General features: G+C 31.5%; 2 protein-coding genes across 2 annotated transcripts in view; one reads left to right on the top strand and one right to left on the bottom strand.

The window, feature by feature from the left end:
• The window catches only part of LOC100167856 (synaptotagmin 7), a 334632-nt gene that overhangs the window by 283381 nt on the left and 26472 nt on the right, over positions 1-24779 (top strand). The window contains exons 5-7 of the mRNA XM_001945060.5: positions 1233-1380; positions 9325-9434; positions 16536-16704. Coding sequence (XP_001945095.2) covers positions 1233-1380; positions 9325-9434; positions 16536-16704 — 427 coding nt within the window. The remainder of the gene's footprint in view (positions 1-1232; positions 1381-9324; positions 9435-16535; positions 16705-24779) is intronic.
• LOC115035117 (zinc finger protein 271-like) lies at positions 4408-5824 on the bottom strand. Its single transcript, XM_029492774.1, has one exon. It carries the CDS (start codon positions 5532-5534, stop codon positions 4584-4586), a length of 951 nt encoding a protein of 316 aa, XP_029348634.1. The 5' UTR covers positions 5535-5824; the 3' UTR covers positions 4408-4583.

Below are 24779 nucleotides of genomic sequence, written 5' to 3'. Positions count from 1 at the left end.
GCCAATCAGTTTGAAAGCATTATCGCAACACTCAGAAGTATCGGCCGCCCAAAAACTTCAAACAGCTTCTCGTAACGGCAAGACATAATGTGCGCTTCCCGTGAGGGTAATTCGTACGAAATTTAACGAATTTTCACCGAGTACAAAGCCGGGAAAGAGAAAACGATATACTTCCGGAATCACTGGCTGAATCGCTCAATCGGCGGACCGTGATGCTATATTTCCGGAATCGTGAAATTCACCGTCGATGCCAATTTACTCCACCGAATTTAATATTTCAAATTTAATAACCATCTCATGAGCTATGACCGTACCGTTCAAAATATAATATCATAACCGGGCCAAAATCCAAACGCTAACGTTTCGTTACCCATCAGTTGTTATTTATTTCGTATTTTACAAAAATACAAAACGCTTAAATAATGTAGGTATACGTAAATACGTAATACGAGTACAATTTTTTTTTCAAATCAGAGATTACTCATCTACCTATTTAAAATAGGTACTTAAATCGAAGTACCACCCCACTGTCTATGTTTATAAAAATTAAGTAATAATATCGTTTCGCAAAGCCATCCCCATGGCTACTGTCAGGCCTTCCATATCAAATTTTGGGTCCTCATAATAAATGTTTTCGCCGGCCCTATACAAAACTTTCAAAAAAATACGACCCATGAAAAGCGATGTGGGTGTCCCGTACACGACTTCCTGGTAATAAATGGTTAACCCACAGCTTGAAACAATAAAATTACCATGAATTAAGTATTCGTTTCAAAAATTGCAAATACATTAATTGATTGGGCCCCTGTACTCCTGGTCGAACAGACCCCCCCTTGTAGACCCAACTGTAGTAGTTGTCAAGGGTTAACTATACGTTAAAATAAAAAAATCTACAATAATTAACGTTTGTTCGATTTGATCGACAGTCTGTAGCGCCAGGTCAGGTAATATTATAACCAAGTCACAGGGACGACGTGCGAATGTACCAGCGAATCGCGATACTTTACTATATATCATACCAAGGCTGGGCCAGTTAACGGTTTTTTTTTTTTAACTCAATAAGTTAAGTTATTTTAAAAGATATCTAATATTATGGCAACATTTAAAAAAAAAAAAACGATTTAAACGATTTACCGAATTTTCAGTACGTTTTACCTGTAAATTAACCGAAAAAACGTTATCTGAATTATAAAATATTGAAAATAACGAAACATTTTCGTACCGTGTTTCAGGCCAAGGACTTGCCGGCGATGGACTTGAGCGGCACGTCTGACCCGTACGTCCGGGTGACATTGCTGCCGGACAAAAAGCATCGACTGGACACGAAAGTGAAACGCCGGACCCTAAACCCGCGCTGGAACGAGACACTCTATTTTCAGGGTAGGTGAATTAGTGTTATGATGCCGTCACGGTTTTTGTTGGATTTTTTTCTGCGCGCTACTGCTCTCGTTAACGCACGAGACGATTGTTTTCCCTTTATCGTCCGTCCGTGTCTTAAGGGGAGAGGATATTAATTAACACGGAAACGCGCTAACCACACGCAACACCCCGACGTGTGTTTGGGGCCCCGTAGAATCTTCTTAACAACATAATGATTCCGTGAGCAATACAATTCGAGGACAGCATGTCTAACCCCCAAAGGATTCCTAAATAGGTCGACTGAAGTATCTTCATATATGGACAAAAAAGAGATCTTAATTATGCTTTAGTAACTGTAAATTGTTTGTGACGTTCGGCTACCTAATTATTTAAGATTAAGTAATTCCTTAAAACCTACTGTCGTATAATCGTGAGGAATACTGCAAAACTAAGGATTCGATTTTGGGCTGTATCGAGACTTCGCGTATTACCCATTATAGCACGAGGAGACCAAACTATAGTGCGGTGTACTCAAATAGACGTTAATAAGGAATTTTAGAGCTACATAGTTAGGCATTTTGGATAGGATACATGTGTAGAATGTCTGCTGATAAAGTCGAGAACACGAAGCACTTTGCTAGTAGCAAAATCTATACGAGGATCAAGGGAGGGAACGTAAAGAAACACAATACCTTTTATTTGGTTAACGCGTTAAACGATAGTCAAATGTATACATTTCCCGTGTACGTTGAAAAGTCGAGATTGTAAAATCAACAAAAACATCTAAATTTGTGTTTGTTTAGGGATAAACTAAAGATATTACAACACCACTTTGTACATTTGTCTGGGACATTTTGGATTATTAAACAGTCCTAGTAACGTTGTCATCGAATTGAAGTTGACGTGTTTAGTTTTGAGAGAGATTTTGATTTTTAATAATTATACAGTCAATGTACCGTATTAAATCTCCGCATTCCAATTTTGAACGTAGGACTGAGGTAAAACACAATCATTTAACTATTTAATAGCACGATAATCGTGAAAGTCGTTACACTTCATAAATAATTAATCCGGGATTAGCCGATGACTCGTTAATTATGTTATTGATATGAAAGTCAAGAGTTTCGAGTCGAAAGTAACACCCGGATCGTTCATTTCATTTACTTGGGATTTTTTAATATTTTTTCAAGTTATACTTAATCGAAAATTACTGTGTGTGTTTATTTTTTTAGACGGAAAGAAATTCTAGCATGTTCTTCTATATTTAGATCAGGATGTTCAAATACTTAGATAAAAAATTTAAAGACTAATCGGAGAGGTGTGGAAAGGGATTTTAAGGTATAATAATATACTATGAATTACAATGCGTCCATGATTTTATAATATACGGTGCAGTTGACTGATAATATTAATTGTGTTGTTTCTACAGACCCTCTGATTGGAACTTCCGATTTGGAAGGCTGAGGATCATAATTATTTATATATGACGTGTTGAAAGTGTTGTGTGTGTGTGTATTAGGAATACGTATATACATGCACAATTTGTGTGTATTCGTAATCACTTGATCTTAAACAGTTAAATACACAAACGTCATAAATCTGATAGTAGCCGCTTTTATTTAGGGAATGATGGAATCATTGACACACCCAATTTATTTGAACGGTTCAACGTCCATGTCTCTGGTAATACGACCAGACTTCAAACCCAAAGTTAAAATTCAGTTTTGACTTCAACGTCAGTGCGGTAACTTGGAATGTCCCATACATTTTTTTTTATCACTGTAACATAACCAAATTAAAGCAATCACATAAAATAAGAGTTTTTAATAGATAGTAATAAGTTCTATCTAAACTCTATAAATTAAAAAAAAATATTTCGGAAAATTCTTAGACATTTTGTTTATACTCGTATATTAAAAATTAAATTTTTAACCAAATAATAACGATTTTTATTAGTGTTTTGTAATCCAGAAATATTCCAAGGGACCTAAAAGTTAAAATGTTTAAATATTGTTATTATTATTAGTCGGCATTGACTTAAAAGTCGATAGCAATAATACATTATTATATAAATAATAAATACATGTTATATTGTTAAAATTATAAATTAATAATAAAATAAATGCTATGTTTTCGGAATAAAATTATTCAATTCACCGTATGATATTAGGGAAATAAAATAAAATTTGAAATATAAATATAAAATAAAATATACTCAACACTTAAAATCAAAAAAGTCACAATATTATACAATCGCCAACGCACACTAAGTTCACTGCTACACAGAAATACTCACTAGCCTAAACATTGAATAAACATTTGATAGTACCTATACAAAACCCTTCTAAAACCCATTTGGACCTGTGGACCTCCAGTAAATCAAACCTTCCAAAACATTTTCTTTAGAAAAACAACAAATGCCCTTCCATTTGTTTCCAATCTTACACTCCATAATGACTCAAAATAGCAACAGTATTCGATGAAGGAAAATGTTTCTACAAAATATTTTACATGAAACTACCTCTCCATTCTAATCCCCTTATAAAAAAATCATCTACCTTATCCATTCCAGGTAATCCCCAAGACGGATTCAACGAAGATGGTGTTATGACGTTTTATCTAAAACTTAAATAGTTTTGCTTAAAAAGGTAAAAAAAAAAATAGGTTGTGTCACTTATGGGTGGCTTCTTCCCTCAATATATTCACATTTAAATACTGTTTGTCACATTTGCTTATTATTCTATAGTTAAGAATAGATTGTAAATTTCTTATAAAAAAAAAAAAAAAAAACACTTATTTCGTCTCACACTTGTTTGCACATGATTTATAGAAAAGGTGTCAATGTGCCATTTTCGTTTTAATAAGTAGTTCAATCATCAGTTAAAAGTAAAAAATACAACCAAAATGTTAAAATTCATTAATAAAAACGTCTTGGTATAACATTTCTTACTGAATATATTAACATCATGATGAAATATATCATTCTATACAATACTTCATACTAAATATCCATATTAAACATTTAAAAAAAAAAAAAAAACGGTTTTTTTTTATCAATACAAAAAAACAAAACATGTTTAGTGATGTGCTTAATAATTCAAACTGCAAATCAAAACCAAAGGGTCTCTCTCGTTAATGACATTGAAAATCTAAACACAACCCATAATTGAAAAACACGCGTACATAAATAACATAAAATTTGGGCAGTGGGTGTTTCGCGTAATTTATGGCTGCTCTGTCTGGTGGATTCGTCGGTGTTTAGTCATATTCGATGCGCAAGTGAACGATTTTTCGCATACGTCACACGCGTATGGCTTCTCGCCCGTGTGCGACCTCTGATGAACTGTTAGATTACTGCTTTTAGAGAAAGATTTATCACACACGTTACACGAGTACGGTTTTTCTCCTGTGTGCGCCCGCTTATGAACCGTTAGTTGGCTTCCGCTACTAAACCATTTGTCGCATACGTCGCACGGGTATGGCTTCTCGCCCGTGTGCGTCCTCTGATGAACTGTTAGATTACTGCTTTGAGAGAAAGATTGATCACACACGTTACATGCGTATAGCTTCTCTCCCGTGTGCGTCCTCATATGAACCACTAGTTGAACATTCTGACTGAACGATTTTTCGCATACGTCACACGCGTATGGCTTCTCGCTCGTGTGCGACCTCTGATGAACTGTTAGATTACTGCTTTGAGAGAAAGATTTATCACACACGTTACACGAGTATGGTTTTTCTCCTGTGTGCGCCCGCTTATGAACCGTTAGTTGGCTTCCGCTACTAAACCATTTGTCGCATACGTCGCACGGGTATGGCTTCTCTCCCGTGTGCGTCCTCGTATGAACCACCAGTTGAACATTCTGACTGAACGATTTTTCGCATACGTCGCACGGGTATGGCTTCTCGCCCGTGTGCGTCCTCTGATGAACTGTTAGACTATTGCTTTGAGAGAAAGATTTATCACACACGTTACATGCGTACAGCTTCTCTCCCGTGTGCGTCCTCATATGAACCGTTAGTTGGCCACCGCTACTAAACCATTTGTCGCATACGCCGCACGGGTATGGCTTCTCGCCCGTGTGCGTCCGTTTATGAACCATCAGTTGGCTATTGTGACAAAATGATTTTTCACATACATCACACCGGTATTGCCCATCACGCACACGCATCATCGAACCACATGAGAGATTGTTCGTTAAGTGCAGTCGATACGACCTCAAATGTCGTCACAAATATTTTTTTCGGAATCTGCTAATTAATGTGTACACGGATTAATAGGTTATCAACGTTTAACTTAGGTAATTGAAATATTTTATGACCAAATCGCGTTTGTTTTTGTTATTTGGCTATAATTGTATTGATTTGTTTACGGACAATTAGAATTTATTGTCATAGTCAGGTATTCAAGCCAGCATTGTTTGTATTACCATTTGACTATTTAGCTATTTAATTTAATGAATTATAAAACAGATGTAACGCTAAAATTCCGTGATTGGTATTATACTAATGTAACTTTCTCTTTAGAAGGTTTCTCATAATTGTATAATTTATACTGTCGTAAAAAAATTTAAAAAAAATTAAAATACAGTTTTTTTTTGTGGTTTTTTTTTTTAAGTTTCAATTTGGAGAACATTTGATATTTAAACGGAGAATAACTGTTTTAATTTTATTTTTTGATATTTATAAACCTTATTCGAGGGTAGTTGAAACGTTTAAAATATATTATTAAGTTTATTATTATAAAGTTTATGTATTATTATGTACCCTAATTTTACATTCTTAGAAATATCATAAAAGTGCACTGTATACTCTTCTCGCTCTAAACCAGATGTTGAAATATTATATTTATACTTCCATAAAGGTTAAATAGGTCAATATTTAAATCCAATATAACTATGATACACATATTATAACACAGCTATATATATAACTTACTCTGTTGAAATATTCGAAAACAATCCGTTCCAACTTAAAATGTCTACCGTTTAATTATAAACGCGATAAAAGTATATTCAAGATGCAAACATAAATTAACACAAATCTGAAAATATTGAAGAATATCTCTATATACCCCAATGAGGTGGTGACAACAAGACACCGCCTTCAACTCTAACAGAAACACAAACAGCTTGTGTAGCAAAGGACAAAATATAATACAATGAAGGTCTATATCAGTGACTACAACAAAACACTTCACAATTCTTACACTATTGGAGACAATTTCGATATTTCAATCATAAGACTTAAAATTCAATCTTACAAAATCATGAACACATATTATACAAAACAGAAAACATAATATACACATTATGTTACTCAAAACGTTTTGTGCATCACCAGTTTGCAGAACTTACTTTGGAAAAAAAACGCACAATTAGGTAATTAAAACGACATAAGTTGCCAGCTATAGTCACAATTATAACCCACAATCACGAAGTTATGACTATAACAGACTATAACTGTAAGACACAACTGTTACTAGATGCATTATACAAAATTCATACGTTTTAGAAGCAAAACCATGTATTGTTTACGAATAAGTTGTGTCTGTTGCAGGAAATTCAATCCTTTTTTTGTTTTTCAGAGATTCAGGTCCGTGCATCTCGTAGATATATTATTATGTGCACTGTAAATGATTTATGTTCTCGGCGTTCGAACAGTCAAAACTCATATATTTATATAATATATGTTATACATTCTGCAGATGTATATATGTGTACGAATGTTACGCCTCAATAATATAAATATATATATATATATATATATTATATACATAACATATATTTTGTACGACAGGAAATTAATTATGTTGTTTTCGTCTACCGTTTCCGGTGTGAGAGACAAAAAAAAAATCGATAGAAATTATACACGTGGCATTTATCATATTGTACTCTGCGTACTCTGCAGCAGTGTATTACGTCAGAGAGGCGCATGCGTGGACTCTCCCCTTGAGATTTTGGCATAGGTTTTAGATTCTGAGTGGAGCAATGAATATTTTGGTTTTACGATGGTATTGTGTGTTTGCGATTTTTTTTCGTGTCTATCATCGACTTTCGGGGCAGTAAATGTGCTTTGACCATCGGCGTATTTTCTAGTAAGTAAGTGATTCTCTGTGGTACTTATTTGAGGGGCCAAAAGTAAAAAATTCCATTTATTTTGAAAAGCGTCGGGAAAAATACCGAAAACAAATTAAAGATATTTGAGTTGTTCATTAAATATTGAAACAACTTAATATAATAAATTCTAATTAATATTTTGACTCTTTTTGAGTACTTAATTATAATCCTGAGAAATTTTCAATTTTATTAAAGTTTTAACTGTCGATAAATAATTTTTCGCTCGATTTAAAAACTATTAAATGTTATAACTCAATATAAAGTTCCTACTAAGTTGTTATCAGTGTAATAAAAAAAAAAGCAAACAACCGCTGTCTAAATTTAGAATTATGATGAAATCCGTTAAAAATTTGTATCAATTTTAATTTTTATTCATATTTTTTCAAACATTTAAAGTTCAAATGTTGACAAAGTTTATCAAAATCGCGAAAATTGGCAAGTTAATTTGTATTTAAAAATACATAAAATGTTCAATTGTTATGGCTGAGCATTGCAAATGTAAAACAAGGTTACTCATAAGTATTTTTGTGCTGTAACAAAAAAAATTAAAAAGCTAATTTTATATATATATTTTTTTTTTTTCATAGACGTAATAAGTTAAAACTTGGACAAAATAAGGCAAAACACAAAGAATTACAGTTTCAGTTATTTTGTTATAATTTAAAAATATTATTCGGTAGTACTTGAAACTCTTTATGCACGTAATTATATTTCATGTACATAACTACATCTAGAAATACGATATTTTTGGCAAAAATAATATTACTTATATAAAGTAGACTGAAAAAAGCAGAATAGGTACATTACTTAAGCAACAAAAATATCATAAAATATACGTATCAAGTAATATAGTCTTCGCTCCGAATGGTTTGTTGTATGGTTTTAAACCATAGAATTAACATTTTAGACATCGTTAGAGCAACCCACACTACCCACACCTAATGTACAGCAAACCAATACTCGCTTACCCACCACTTTTTTACGCATTTAAATAATATTATGTCTATAACACTAAAACCGTTATATTATTATATTATGCAAAAAAAAAAATATGTTTTATATTTCAAGTGCTCAGTTAAAAAATTATAAATCTCCCCATATCTTATCTCTATTTCGAGCTCAAAATACACCGTTAAAACTGCGATACCTTCCAACTGGACTTGAAACCGGTATAAGCCGTTAAAAAATTGATAACGAAAACAGAATCAAAACCGAAACCGAAAAAAAATGGATACCGGTATTATAATCTATAACCGAAACCTGAAAAAATTGGTAACCGGTATTAAATACAAAACTGAAACCGGAAAAAAAAAGATACAGGTATTACAATTTAGAACCGAAACCAAAAATATAAACTGAAAAACGGTATTTTTTTTTTTTTTTTTGAAATACTAAATCCACTTTTGAATGCACATTATAAACAGTTTTATTTTTTTGAGTTGTTGTAGTTTTCAACTGGATAGTCAAATTACAATAAAATAAAATTGAATTTATAATTAGCAACTCAATACTTTCACCGATTAATGTTTGCGAGTTAATTTTCAGAATTTCTCAGTCATAGGCGTTTACGAGCTACAGACAAAACAAGAATGCGTGGGCCCAATCCAGCCCATGTCGCTCTAAAATTTCGAGGACGCAATAGCTAATTTTCAAAATTTCCGAGTCCGTCCTTTACGCACAAAACCCGCTTTTGGATCGCGAACCATCCATGTCGCCATATATAACTTTGAAATTGATATCAAACGATAGAGTGTTGTTTTCGAGAAAAATTTGCGAGTACCTACGCTTTAAGGATTTCCGAGTAAGCCGTTTGTAAATTTAAGCCATGTTAATATTTCTGTTTCAGGTTTCACAATGCAAAAGCTGCACAATCGGACTCTTCACTTGCACGTGTTCGATTACGATCGGTTCTCCAGAGACGATTCCATTGGCGAGACATACATCGAGTTGAACAACGTAAGTGCATCCGGACGAAACGTCAAGCGCCGTGACGTGTTTGAAATAATAAATAAAATATATTATATTATATTTTGCCGTGTCGCGGAAAGAGAAAAAAATAATTATTATTCGAGAGCGCTTATACCATCCTGAGTTCAATCTTTTCATTGCCAAGCATTTTCCGCATTACACTACACTGCCAGGCAAAGTAAATATTTTTTCGTTAAATTTAGATATTTGTTCGACTTTTATTCAACGATTTCCCTGTGTTAATAGCAATTTAAACTAATTTATGAACATTTTTAACAAAAACTAAATTAATTACACCGTTCGCCAATTGGTTTTGTACATTTTTTAACCATACCTACGACCAGTGTTTCTCAAAACGTATCGATACCCGAGAAATATGGAAAGTGAAAAATCGATAGAAGTTAAATATAACTAAAAAAAAAGGTGGGTAAGTGGATGTCGCTCTGCTGTACAGTAGGTTACAAGTGGGTCACTGTATAATGGATAGTATTAAATTTGAATTCAATGATATAATATCACTGTATAAGAAAAACGATTCTGAGCGGAGACGGTTTGTCAGTCTAGGTATTAGACATACCTATTATAGGTATACTTATCTATAGTATTAAAAAAAAATTGACCTATAATAGGTACCTATTATAAATTCCAAATTAATCATATCACAATATCCATTAGATACCTCGTTATACATCAACAAAAAACCGTGGTACTATCATAGATATATAATAGTATACTTTAGAAGTTTCAAGTACCCACAAGTAATATTATACAATCACAACAAAATAACTAAAATAGTTATTCCAGGTTTTTTAATATGTAATTTCGTCCAAATTTGAACTTAAAATTACTATAAAAATAAACTGTGCTTATGTATTTCTTAGAATTTTTGGTAACAGAATTAAATATTTACGTGAAATCTTGTTTTAAATTTTCAATCCTTAGATATAAAAGTTGAACATTTTATACATTTTTAACTACAAAATAATTATTCAATTTTAAATTTGACAAATTTTGTCAAAACTTCAACTTCAAATGTTTATAAAAAAAATGTGTGCCTATGTCTTTTTAATATTTTACAATTGCTATTGTAACAATATAACAGGAGCCTTGCATTAAATTTTCACGCATTTTTACCAAACAAATAAAATTTTATTGATATTTATAGAAAAATATTTAAAAAATTGAATACTTACAATGTCCGTAAGCCGCTCAAAAAGAGTCGAGTTATTTTCAAATTTTTATCGTGTATAGAAAATTCTAATATAAACATTCAGTGAAATTTTCAAGTATCTACAGTCATTCGTTTTTTAATTACAATAAAATAAGAAAATCGTTACGTAAGAAATCGAGTGAATATCAAATGTTGTAAAAATATGAATTTCAAACGCTCATAAAAATTTAATTTGGGTTTCTTATAGACATTTTTTTTTGATAAAAGTAAATTAACCTATAAGAAATCTTGTATTACATTTTAAAATCTTAGTTCTAAAAAGAAAAATTTTTACGAATTATTAACTCAAAATAATTTGCTAATTTTCGTGATTTTTACATATTTTGTCAATTTTTGAACTTTAAATGCTAATAAAAAAAAACTGTGACTAAGGATTTTTAATATTTTTCAAATGTCATTGTAACAATATAGTAGGAGCCTTGTATTAAATTTTCAATTATTTTTACTCAACAAATAAAGTTTTATTGACATTCATAGAAAAAAAACTAATTAAAATTGGAAACTGAAATTGTCCATAAACAGCTCAAAACAAATCAAAATATTTTGAAAAATTTATCATGTATATAAAATGGAAATATAAACAACCAGTGAAAATTTCATGTATATACAGTCATTCTTTTTAAAGTTACACCAAAAACCAAAATCAATTTTCTCGAAAACAGATTTTGCGTAAAAATTCCCGTTTTTCCTTAATTTTTCTTTTGTTTTTCACGGTGCTTTTGAAAACTATGGGAAAAATTTTGATTAGATTCACTTTCCTATCAGGAAAGATACTGTTGAAGTAAATCCAAGTACTTTTATTGTCCTAAAAGGTGAAGACAGACACAAAAAAAAAAATAAATAAATAAATAAAAAAAAAAAATAAAAAAAAAAACACACACATCATTGTAAAATCAATACATTCATCGTTCCACTCAGAATCTAAAAATATGAAAATTACAGGGGTGATAATTTATTTAAGAATTAATTATGTTTGAACATTTTAAAAATAAATATTTAAAATATGTTTCAAATGAATGTACCTACAACAAAAAAATATTGCAAAAAATAAACTACTAGAAAACTACTTTTCACATTCAAACATTTTCTATAGATTAGAATTGCCATTTAGAATTGGCTATTTGAATTTTTCCAAAAAAACGTTTAATTCACTTTTTATTTTCAGTAAGACGTATTAAAAAACAATTGTTCTAACTGGACTTGTACCGCAAGCGTATATAAATTAAATAGGTATACATGAAAAAAGTTTTTAATATTGATAAGATCAAAGTTATTCCAATTTATCAATGTTTATATACCGCTTGTACCTATATATAAATTATAGTATGTAGCTTTCTGCCTGTTATCTTTGTTCGCAATTTAAAAGCTAAAATATAGAAAAGTTCCTAAGTTCTGGGCCATCGAGGGTATCTAAACGTGTAAAATCTTCGTTGAAATTTTGACGTGGCAAATAAATATAATTCGTTAAAAAAAAATTCGTATTGCGTCATTCGATAATTCATATTATAACATTTATGTGGTACCTTCCGTTTTCGTCATACGTATTTATTTATCAGTTCGATTTTGAGTGTTAGAACAGAGTAAAAAACTGTTGATTTATACCCATTATGAATATCGAGTTAAATTCAAATTTAATTATTATTAACCGTTATCAATTAATATAATATTTCATCGTATTGTTTCAGTATAAACAACTTTAGTAGATATTTTTTGTGTTGGTATTTATTTTTTATATTTACGTAATTAAAAAAATCAGAGGATTACAATGGTGCCCATTGAAATAATCCCAATCAAAACCTGATTTTTTGTGTTCTATATTTTAAGCGGTCTAAGTACTTTGTTCAAATGGAAGTTTAGCAATAAAAAAAAACTCAAACGTTTAAATGAAATACACAGCGATGATTTAGCGCAAAACTATAATTCGTTCCCAAAATTTCCGTACGATTCCCGAGAGTTACTTCCCGGAAATTAACGTCAAGTTGTGTTCCTGGGAATCTCTGAGTGGTTGCATGCACTATAATACTGTTGAGCAGTAGTGCCAAATGGTATTAAGCGTCGATGTTAGGGGGTCTGTGGCTGTTGTGATTTCCAAATTTAAATTAATTTTTGTAAAATTATTAAATTTGTTGTCGTTTGAAATTCAGTTATTTTTGGACCACTGAAACTCGATTATCGTGAAAAAGGCAAATAAACAATTTATTCAAATTTAAAAGCAAGTATTTACAAAAACGGGTTCCCCGGACCAATTTAAGTTATAGCTAATGGTCCACCGATTTATGCTAATTAGGAACCACTGCTGTAGAGTATATTGTACAGAGTATAACAGAAAGACCTGACAGAAATAACTTTTGTTACAACAATATTTTTTATTTGTTTTTTATACATAATGTATAGTCACTTGCGCCACAATTTTTTTTTTTTTTTTTTTAATTGAATTTAAGACAATTTAAATTCGATTCAACTTTTTTTGGAAATTTCAATTTCTGTGTTTGATTATAAGAAAAATTATGATGGTAAAATAATTGAACTATGTCAAGTAGTTAATTTTTTTAGAATTTTATTGATTAAATCAGTTCAGAACGCAACAACTTTTTTCAAAATATCGTTTCGGGGAATATCTTGGCACTAGAATATTTTTAAATTATTCACTGACCATATAATTTTCATTTTTTTTGTCATACGTTTAAGAAGCATAATCTTTTTTTCCCCGTCACACCCTGTATGCTATCTATAGTTGAAATGATTTGTTTCCAAACTGTTTTACGTACAGCCAATCAAAATAATATTAGTATCCCATCTCAATATGTTGAAAAATACGATTCATCAACTGCAGCTTAGGAACCGAGTTTGTTGATATTGTCACGTCTTGGCAAAAACTTGATTTCTTCAAAGTATAACGCTCCAATAAATACGATTTAAAAAACACCGCATCACTGTAAGATCAAAACCCAAAATTATGATCAATATGTAATATTATGTGTCACATAATAAAAATTGCCGAGTCGATTGTCCATGTATGCAATGTTATCACGAGGCCAATTTTCTGCGTGGGTCGATTTATTTTCGAGAGGACTATTCGGCCAAAAATCCAAAAATCCAAAACGTAAAACACTCCCTATCTCATATAAAAAAATCCTGCACATTGCACATTGCACGGGTAGTCATAATATTATAAAGACGCGTAAAATTGTCTTTGAAAACTAACAAGGAAATAGATGAAAATCAGATGGGAAAAAAATAAATAATAATAATCGTTCCCCGAAACATGGACAATAATATGGAAATAGAGGTTAGGACAATATTAAAGTTTTTATATTATTGTATTATTGTTTTTTACATTTGATTAGTGTAATTTATTAGTAAAATTAATATAATAATATTGAACTAAATTAGTTGTACCTACTTATAAAAAAAAAAAAAATAACTTGCTGAAATAAGGTATTGTACGAATTTTCAATACAATATGTCTCAGATAAAATAACACAAACACAAATTTACAAAAAAACTAATTAAAAAATTAACGGGTTTTCGACTTTCATATTGTAAAAACACTCTTAACTTACTGAGTAAATTAATGTTTGTAACCGCAGTCTGTGGAGTTGTAATAAAGAAAACAGTACTTTATTTGTCTCTCTATTCAATTGCAAAATAAAACAATAATAACTATAATTAAAAATATTTATTAGGTGGTGTACTCGGAGCAAAACCAACTTAAACGAGACAAGTTTTCTTTTGTACAAACACTATAATAATATAATAAAACAATTAACAAAATATTATAATGCTGTGCGCGAGTATAAAAAAAGTAAACAACCGATTTTATTGCATCGATAACTGAGAAAAAATATTAAAATTATTTACGGTTAACATGCTAATAATAATAATAAACGATAAACGAATTACAGTTTATTATTCAGAGTACGAAAACGTATACAATTTTAAATTTACAGGTAATGGTAGGGAACTGAATTTAAAATCCTTCTAAGTTGACAATTTCCCTCTTCTTAGCTTCAATTAAATTGAGAAAAATATTTTTTTTCTTTTAAACGCATTCGGTTATAGAATGTTAGAAATTATTATTTATAACTCAAAGGAAACATAGAAAATTAATGAGACTTACCAACAAAAGTTTACGAATAACTGTGTCGATGATTATAAATTAAGTACAAATGGTATTGCATGATAGGTAGGTATATAATCGGTTAATTTATCACCTATCAATTTGGCCCAATAATTGCATTTTATTTATTATTATTCGATATAATCAATCGACTTTTAAAAAATATGCTCTCTTGCCGAAAGCATATGACCATAAGCTGTTATACATAATAAAGTATTTTTTTTTTCATATAAATTGAATATTGCCCGAATTGTTCACGATGATTTAATTATAAATAATTAATTTCGTGAAATTTCAAAATCCTGTGTCAACACTAGAAATCTCTCGTATTGATAGCCGATATCAGTAAATTGGTTTCGTTTGACTGATCCGTTTTCTGGATCAGACTATTGTTTTTTCGGCTGCCGAGCGCCTACGATTTCGAAACTATTACTCACCTCAGCCATTTCAAAAACTCTTAAAAAATTCCCTTCTAGATTGACAACTCAGTACCAGATCGGAACCAGACCAATAGGTTACGTGCAGCTGGAATATAGGTAGGTATTCACAGTCGAAATAATAACATGATTTGGCAATGCCTAAACTACGTGTATCTCAGATCCGAACTAGAATAATTAATAATTACGAAAACCTCAAAAAGTATAGGCACGAGCGCTGTAAATTTACCTGGTAAATTTTAACCGTTATATATATCAATATAATCAATATATATATATCAATATATATCAATTTAATGTACATTTTATACATTTTTTTTACCCAAAAAAATTTTGCGCGACCCATCAAATCAAATGCAGTCCAAAACGCCTATCCCGAATCGCAAAGTTATATTATATTTTTTACACAATAAATGTCAAGCTAATCATATTTTCTATTTTATCGACACTGTATATAAGTGTTGACTATAAGTAAATCAATATAAATATTTTGACTTTTGTACATAGTTAATTTCAATTATTAAATATTCGTAATAATATGTACTGCTGCAGAACAATAGATCCATATTTAGTTCTTTATTGTTATTATTCGAAAGATCGTAATTTGTCGAGAACAAAACAATAGACATTACAATCATATTTGCTAATAAAAAAGATGGCTCTAAGAAATTGTATTTTTTGATCTTAGATTCTATTTTACCATTTTTACCTCATACTTGGAATGTTTACCGATATTTTTTTTACTTAAATTCTCCATCTCTAGCATTACGCATCCCGATTGAAACAGCAACCTATTTGTAAAAATATCAAAACGGATTTATCTAATTTAAAGTAAATCTAGTGATGTGGATTTTTCATATAGACCTACGACTATAGGTTGTTCCCACTTTTGATTACTTATTTTTTCACAGCGCGAAATGTATTGCTCTATACTTTTTCCGGTTGAACACTATGTGTAGGTACGTTTGAAAAGCCAATCATCGTCTTTTGTCCGATAAACAAAAAATGTAAAAATAAAATTAATATAAAAACACAAATTGTCCGGTGGGACCGGTGATAAATTACTAATAATATTGTCGTGTGCTAACATTGTAGAACAATGTGTAAACGTAGTTTATTTACGTAACGTGTTACGACCATCAGTCGGTTTTTTTACTAAACACTAAGTCGACGGATTTCCCACGGCCATTTTATACATTGTGCTCACGTGGTACTCTGTGCGAGGTTTCGTTAAATACTTACGCTTATAATATAATATAAATGTCTTGAGTTGGATTCTTATTTTATCTCATCCCTCTTAGGTTGACTTTACGGCGAAACCGGTATTTTGGAAGGATCTCACGGCTCCGTTGAAGGACAAGTGCGGGCATTTGTTGACTTCGTTGTCTTACAACCCAATGACCAACAATCTGACACTCGGCATCATTGAGGCCAGGAACCTCAAGGCTATGGACATAAACGGAAAATCTGGTGAGTCTTTTTACTTGCTCTCTCGACTAAACGCAAATATAATATTGATTTCTCTGATCAGAAGTCGTGGTATTCGGCGTTTCACGAAATATTATTAATTTTTAATATATCATGTTTATAGATAATATTATGAGAATGGATAGGCCATTAGAACTTATCACAAGCAAATATAGTGATACATTTTTAATGTTATATGGAGCAAATATTGATATGATAATTGATAAATTATAATAAATAACGTTAATGGTTCATTGGTAATAATCAACGATCTATATTGTTCTATATTATAATTACAATTGATTAGTTAAAGCTTAGAGTAATTTTAGTATTCCAATTTCTATTTTCCAGGCACAAGAGTCAAAATACAAATTTTAAATTGACAAATGCTGTAATATAGAGTATCAACTATCACGTCATCGATATTATTTAACACGGCTATAGATATATCTATAGTATGGTTGCCCATCGACGCACGATTACCATACTTGAAAAGTGTCTACCGAAATGAATCTCTATAATCAGTATTAAAGTCAAATAAAACAGCTGGAGACTTAAGCACTAACGTTTTTATGTCATAGTGGCTATCACGGAACTACAATTTGCATTTGAAAGATAATAATTGCATTTAGAGTCAGTAGAACAAATAAGCGCTAGAGCGTAAGTATCCAGCTGTTTAATACTGATAATGGAGATTCATTTCGGTAGACACTTTTCTAGATTCGTTGGGCAACCATACTATCTTTAATCGTGTTATTTAACAAAAGAGTTTTTTGACGTAACCTTAAAAAAAGACCCATTCTCTCTTGACGTTCTCTTTTCCCCAAAAAAGCACACGGCCCCATATGGGTATAGGCGTGTCCTATCCATTATTTTATTATCTATGATTACCTATATTAAAAAGCAATATATAACTGTTTCGTTTACACACATTTATTATATACATATATGTCATACCGTTTTGGAAAGACTTAATTTTTTACATCGAAGACGTTACAAAATATCTTTTTCTGAGTATATTAATATAAATCGAATTTCCAACAATAATAAACGTGATTTTATTTGAATTCCTCTCAAAAATCTTCAAATATCTATATGAACCATTTAGTTCGCGAAACTAAAAACACAAACGATTTTGAAATCAAATGAATAAATATTTTTTTTTTTTTTTTTCAAAAACTTTTACTCGTAACGACTTGAAAATAATATATTGTGCTTATATAAAAAAAAAAACCATCCAAAAACGTCGATAATATTACGGTTTGGAAAAAATCCTATTTAAATTGGCCAGATATTATACGAAAAACGATCACGCTCTGAAAATTATGCGGATCAAATGAATTAGGGAGTCGTAAATTTCGTCGGCTGCACCCGAATAAATTATTTATTTATTGCGTTTGGTTTCCGATAGTGTTTCGAGATACCACGACGGTGTTGTATAACGATATTATATTACCCGCGTGTCGGTATAGAAATATGTTGTTTATTGTATAACATTGTCCGTTCTGCTGAATGATTAATAACCGCGGAAGAGATCGATACGGTTTTCGATGGAATAAAATATAAAAAAAAAACACACACACACACACACACAACAATAACATTACTATGGTCCACGATTTAAGATTGTATGGTTGCCCATCGACCCATCAGAAAAATGTTATCACGCGGCATACGGTTTGAATCGAAAAGTCACTCGATCTACGGGGACCCCCGCATACAGCGCTCATATTGGTTCAAATTAAAACTAATAAAAATTGTTATGTTATACCTATATACAGTAAAATATATACAGGGTGTTCCAAATTTCGTGTGACAAAAGACCGAGATTTGGAAGACCCTGTATAATGATCATATTATATCATACATTTTAAAATAGTCCACTATAGAAGCGCTAGTGCCGGGGGTCCGATTTAAATCCAATGCCGTCTTATCATAGCTCGTCGGGCAACCATACTATCTTAAATCGTGCCATGGTCTTAATTAGGTTAAAGCTTTAAAGTGGCTGTACCTACGACGTCATAGCTGTTTGATCGTCATTCATAATATTATTAGTAAGACTCGCGGAAATATATATCCCCTGTAACGCCCCCTCCCACCACCACCCGTGTGCGTCTGTACGGTTTACGAACTCTCGTCGGCGACCGAAGTCGTCTTCGCTATTCGTTGTTATGGAACTAAACCTTTGTGTAGTTTGAAACTACCACGCCATCTCGTCTGGATGGAATATAGCCACTGTTGTGCGCAGATATAACCTAAAATGATAACAGATAATGCGTTGAAAATTTATAAATATCAAAGACATTAATTATGGTTACTTACTTACTTACTGTAGTTACTCACTTTCTTAGATGTTTGATCTAACTCACTATTTCAATGTTTAAGCAAGTACAGTTAATGTGAGTAAGTACATAATTTGTGCTCAATATTTGGATTCCTATACCCTCATATTGGGTATTATAATACATTGTACATAGTAGGCGTATGACAAGTTATTCGTGTAAAACTAATTCCTGTAAAACGGAAAAAACGGTACGTTTCAATATTTATTTGTCCGGTAAAAAAAGATAAGTGCGATTGAGTTAATTCGAAACTCGTTCCGTATTTTGACATTTTCACATCCGTTCGTTATTTATTGTTATTGACCACGAAATCCTATTTATAATCCAATATCGTTGTGTGACGAGGAACTTGTAACGCCTACCCCCGATTGTGGGGCACAACGACATTGTTTTGTTGAAAACAAAATACACAACAGAATTATTTTATGGTTTGCTCTGTTTACATTATTTGTAGACCGTTTTCAAAGCGTTTCGTTTTGTTTGAAACGTAACATATACCTATTTCGATATTCCGAACGGTTTATATAGACAATATAAAGTTATAGTTATTAGTTTTAGTTATCAGTCTAGAGCTAGGATTTTGGTGACTATTGCATTTTTTTTCTTTACTTGCTATACGGTTCTAACAAAAAAATTAATTTGTTTCGTGGTATAACAATTTAGAACGTGTGATTTTTAATTTGCATTTTTTCTACATTTTTTGCGTTTTATTGCGTTTTTAAGTAATATTACAAATATTACGTTCGATTTTGTGTATTTAAACTAATTTTTGCTTATTTTAAGCTTTTTTAATATGTGTTGTAGGTATAGGTAAAATAATAATTTATAAAATTATAATTTAATAATCTAAGTACATTTTTCGGTCATATTTTAAATTCATTTTTTAGAGTTTTTGGGTAGTTTTTGAATTTTTTTAGTGCGTTTTTGTGTATTTTTTTAAGTCATTAAAATCCTAGCTCTAACCATCACTATTCTTAAAATTTGATACAAAATTAAAAATGTGCGTAAACAATTTAGTTTGATTAAGAATTCGTTGAATGTATATGTTTCTATTTTCCATACGTTTTTGGTTTTCATCTATTGTCGTTGACATAAAAATCCACCTGTATCATGTTCTCATATCATTGGGCTAGGGAGTCGAAGGGATCGCATATAATTCTATATTCTCTCGACGAATATCAGATCAAGCTAAAAGTTCGATCTATATGATGGCGAGTTTAAAAATATAAAATTTAAAGCGCACGTCTCGCATACTTTGACTTACGTTTTAGGGAAAAAGTGCATATTTCTTGAACTTCGTACGCATATTATGGGTATTTAATATTTTCAAAAACCGAATTGATCTTTTCCTTTCTCGAGCTAGGTATTTCAATAGTAATGTTGACCATATAACTTAATATCATTTAATGTAGGTATTTATTCGCGGTCGGCTATTAGTTGAACGACGACGGTGCTATGCGCATATTTAACCTCTATCGCACTAATATTCCGATCTACCGTCATCTTTTAGAATATATTTTTTCAGCTTTTTTTTTCAGTCCAATAAAATGTCAAACAAATTTCTTCAAACTAATTTTAAATATACTACATTTATTTCTGCATAATATTTTACATTTTTTTTTTTAGTGCAAATTAATAACATAAAACGGTTTTTTTTTGTTGCATGTTTATTACACTTGTTCATGAATTTTTCGTGCACATTTTCCATTTTTAGCTCCTATAACTTCCGAGCCTTACAACTGATTCACACATTAAAGTTTATGCTTTTACCTTTTTGACATACATTTTCTTGAATTGAATTTTTTTCGCATACACAATGCACGGCCCCATTCGTTTGTTATAAACACTGTTGGTGTTAAATTGTATTTTGGTTGGATATGAATGATTAATGAATTAGGGAATTAGTAAATCAAAGAATTTAATAATATTTCGGATAGATTAAATGTGTGTCAGCATTGTTGATGTACAATTTTTTAATTTATACATATTAAAATTAGTGTTTTTTGGGCCCAAACACTATAAGGTTTTTCCTGTCACTATTTTTGAAATAATATATCAAAAATTGAGTAGGTAGAACAACGGTGACATATAATGATCACAATTGGAGGTGTTGATTAAATTATATTATAAATTAAATTATATTATTATAATCGGTAAATATTGTAAATAAGCCTCATTGGACACGTGCTACGATCGTTAGACTGCATGACTATTTGATGTTTGAAAATCACATCATATCGCGTGTTGCCGTCTCGCGATGGTGTGGTTTTCTTACGCCTAAATCTATTGTTCCAATCGATAGTTTTACTGGGTTTAAATCTGTCGAGTCCGTTGTTGATGGCCTGGTGGATATAAGGACCTTTTAAGTTTGTCGTGATGGTTTCCCGTTACAACTACTCAGTTTTATCGGAAACGAAAGAAAAAAATTCTAGAACCATGCATGCGGTCGGCCGTGTCCAAAATTATATAACTGTTGGAATCGTTTTTAAAATTGTAAATATTTTTTCTATAAGATCGAATGTTATGAATATAAACCATTCGTAATAGAGTTGAATTGTGGACAAACTGTCCTCGCGAAATGATTTCATATTTCATATATTATAATATTTTAATACAAATGACATTAATCGAAAACAAAATGGGTATATTATGTATTATGTCCACATCTGCAGCAGAGTAACGGCAAATCGACCCGACTCGTAAAATTTACATATCTATGAGATATAAATGAATAATTATTTTCAACCGTCGTTCGACAGTTTGCGCAGTTTATTACTCACCATCGATTTCACTACTTTAAACAGCAGCCCCCACTCGTCCGAAAAGTCCGAATCTAACATAATATTTCGATATCACAAACATAATAATATATTATTATCATGATCGTACCCTGGGCTCGACATTACGCATACAAAAGAGCTATGACTTACAAAAAATTCGTTTGCGTTGTTCAGAGTTTAAACACACACATAATGATGTTCAAGCCTCAGTTATACAAAAATCAGGTAGGTAAGTGGATGTCGCTCTGCTGTACAGTAGATTAAAAGTGGGTCAATGTAAAATGGATTGTATTAAACTTGAATTCAATGATTAATATCATTGTATGAGAAAAACGATTCTGAACGGAGACGGTTTGTCAGTCTGGATATTATTTTATATTAAATTGTTATTATTTATTATATCTTGTAAGTTGAATTAATATTATACATTTTTGTATTCGTTTCTATGGTGATAAATACAGAGTGGGAAATTAAAATGCCGTTTTTAGCGGTTTTTCGTCATTTGTCGGCGGTTTTTCCCGCGACATTACATAACTATCGAGAAAATCGAAAAATAACCCCTCTAAAGTACCATTTTGATCCGATTTTCTAAAATATAAGCTACTATAATATGTTGAAATCGAAGCACTCCTCTTCTAGTAGAAATTTTGTGCACAGGAAAAAAAATAAATACACATCATTGTAAATCACAAGCTTCCTCACGCCGCTCAGAATCTAACATAGTATAAATTCAAACAAATTACCTAACATAATACCTAATACAACCTGGTCAGAGGTAACAAAATGTAAATAATAGACCATTTTAATAATTGTTCGTTAAATATTTATATCACGTCAGCTGTGTCCATTTGATTTTAACATTACTAGTTTATCATTGTTTTCTCTTCTTTATCATCTTCTTTCTCCCGAATTACATCTTCCCGCTCTCATCTTTGAAACGTTTGTCTTTTTTTATCTCACTTTTTCTAATTAATTTATTATTTTTATCAATTTTTACTGGATATAGGTATGACCTAAATGGCCTTAATGGCCTTAATGCCAATACCTCAATTACCTACTACACTTACTCTTCTCTTACTTTGTACATTTTGCACCCACACTCTAACTCTCGATCTGTATTTCTGTTTACGCCAGTATTATTGTAACGGTTTGAAAGTTTATTTTTTTTCAGTCATCTCGTTGGATTATATCGTGAGTTATCACAAAATATTGTTTTCGATTTTTAATCTCCTATTCGATATGGTATCTCGTCGGATCTCAACTCCTCACTCATTAGTATAGTTTCAGAGCTGCAGGTGTAGCCATGTATACGCATAATTTGACCACGCGAAAGGATCGCGAGACGGAGGAAAAAATGCCGACGGTCGACAATCGCCCGACGTAATAATCACGAAAAGGATATAAAACTACGAGTTTATACACCAGTGACACGATGTAATAATATATTAAATGGGTGGATGGTGGTGAGTGCGTGTGTAATAAAATATCCTCCGAAACGGTTTCCGGTCGTGTGAGCGTTTAAATAAATAAATAAATGCGGCATACGTGTGCCGCAGTGGCGTATATTCACGATGGAGGAGGAGGAGGGGGGGAGATCCAGGTGTAATGTACGACCCCCTTCTCTTTCGACCAATCGGCTAAAACCAAAAACATAAATAATTGTATTCATTTCTCGCCGACCATTATAACGTTGTCGTCGAGTGTTATTCGTTGTCGTTTTTTTATTTTTGTTTTTTTTTTTGACAATATGATAACAATGTACACATTATATTACCTATTATGCGAATCTCGTGACACAATAGAGCGGATAAGGACGCGAATGATACAATGAGGAGGGAGCGATACGATCTGCAGCCAGTGTATCGGAGGTATAATATAATATGTCGTTATAAGGGCGCGACGATTGACCCCGCGACGGATAAATCATGACATTTGAGATATTCGAAAACATATTTTTATCCACCGGACCCGGCGGCGGCTGTTCTCATTATATTATTATTGTAACTATTTCGATTAAAAGTGAAACTATAGTATCACAAAAGCCGAGTACTCGCGAAACGTAGACGGTGAAACCTTTTTTTAGCGGACGCACTCGATCTCCGAATTTTTGTCCGCTATTCGGAGGTGTCCGTTATTCAGAGGGTGGAAATTTTTTAAATTCGTATATAAAAGATAATGTGTAAAATGAAAACATTCGTGGTACGGTAAATTAAATTACATCATATGTTATAATGATAATTGATAATGATTATAATGTTGTTACAAGAATGTAATATAAAATTGAAATGTAATTATATATGGTGTACTAATTATGAAGATTTGTTCGTCAGTAGAAAATTGCCTGGTTGTTCATCGTTTTTACTGTATCGGTTACTGAAACCAAATCGCAAGAAGCACTTTTTTAAAGTTCCAGGCTTGATTTGGGCTCGATAAGAAGCCACCCAATACACAGCGTCCAAACATTAATAGCTCTAGAGTCACCAGCATCTAACTCAGCAACAGATTTTAGTAGCAATTGTTTACGATAAAGCCTCTTAAATTTTCAGACTATCACCTGGTCCAGAGGTTGATGATGATACGTAATGTTTTGGGGGAAAAAACCAGAAATTGTCCACTTTAAAGCCACCTGCTCGAAGCTTTAAGAGGATGTCTGCGCGCTATTTGTTTTCTTTTTCTGGTCCACGCGCAACATAGACAAAACGCATTAACGCAGAATCATTTTTTCTATGCTTTAAAGTAATCTTAGGGTAAAATCATCCATTACAAAAAATATAAAATCTATATTATTGATATAAAAATATTTTATTGTTATTTGACTTTGTATTCGACTTTCAAAATAAACAATACGATTTTGTAAATTTAAATTGTGTTTAAATTATCCAGAGACAATATTTAGACAAATCGATAAGTATGTCATTCCCTCAAAAATAGTATTCTCTATCTTTTTTGTAATGGG

This window comes from Acyrthosiphon pisum, chromosome X (assembly GCF_005508785.2).
Source record: "Acyrthosiphon pisum isolate AL4f chromosome X, pea_aphid_22Mar2018_4r6ur, whole genome shotgun sequence".
NCBI classification, from domain to species: domain Eukaryota; kingdom Metazoa; phylum Arthropoda; class Insecta; order Hemiptera; family Aphididae; genus Acyrthosiphon; species Acyrthosiphon pisum.
The sequence above is the reverse complement of the archived record's forward strand: the minus strand, read 5'-3'. Positions and strand labels throughout refer to the sequence as shown.

Bases quoted from the DNA above. Each gene is read 5' to 3' on its own strand.
- LOC115035117 (XM_029492774.1), bottom strand. From the start codon at position 5,534: ATGATGCGTGTGCGTGATGGGCAATACCGGTGTGATGTATGTGAAAAA.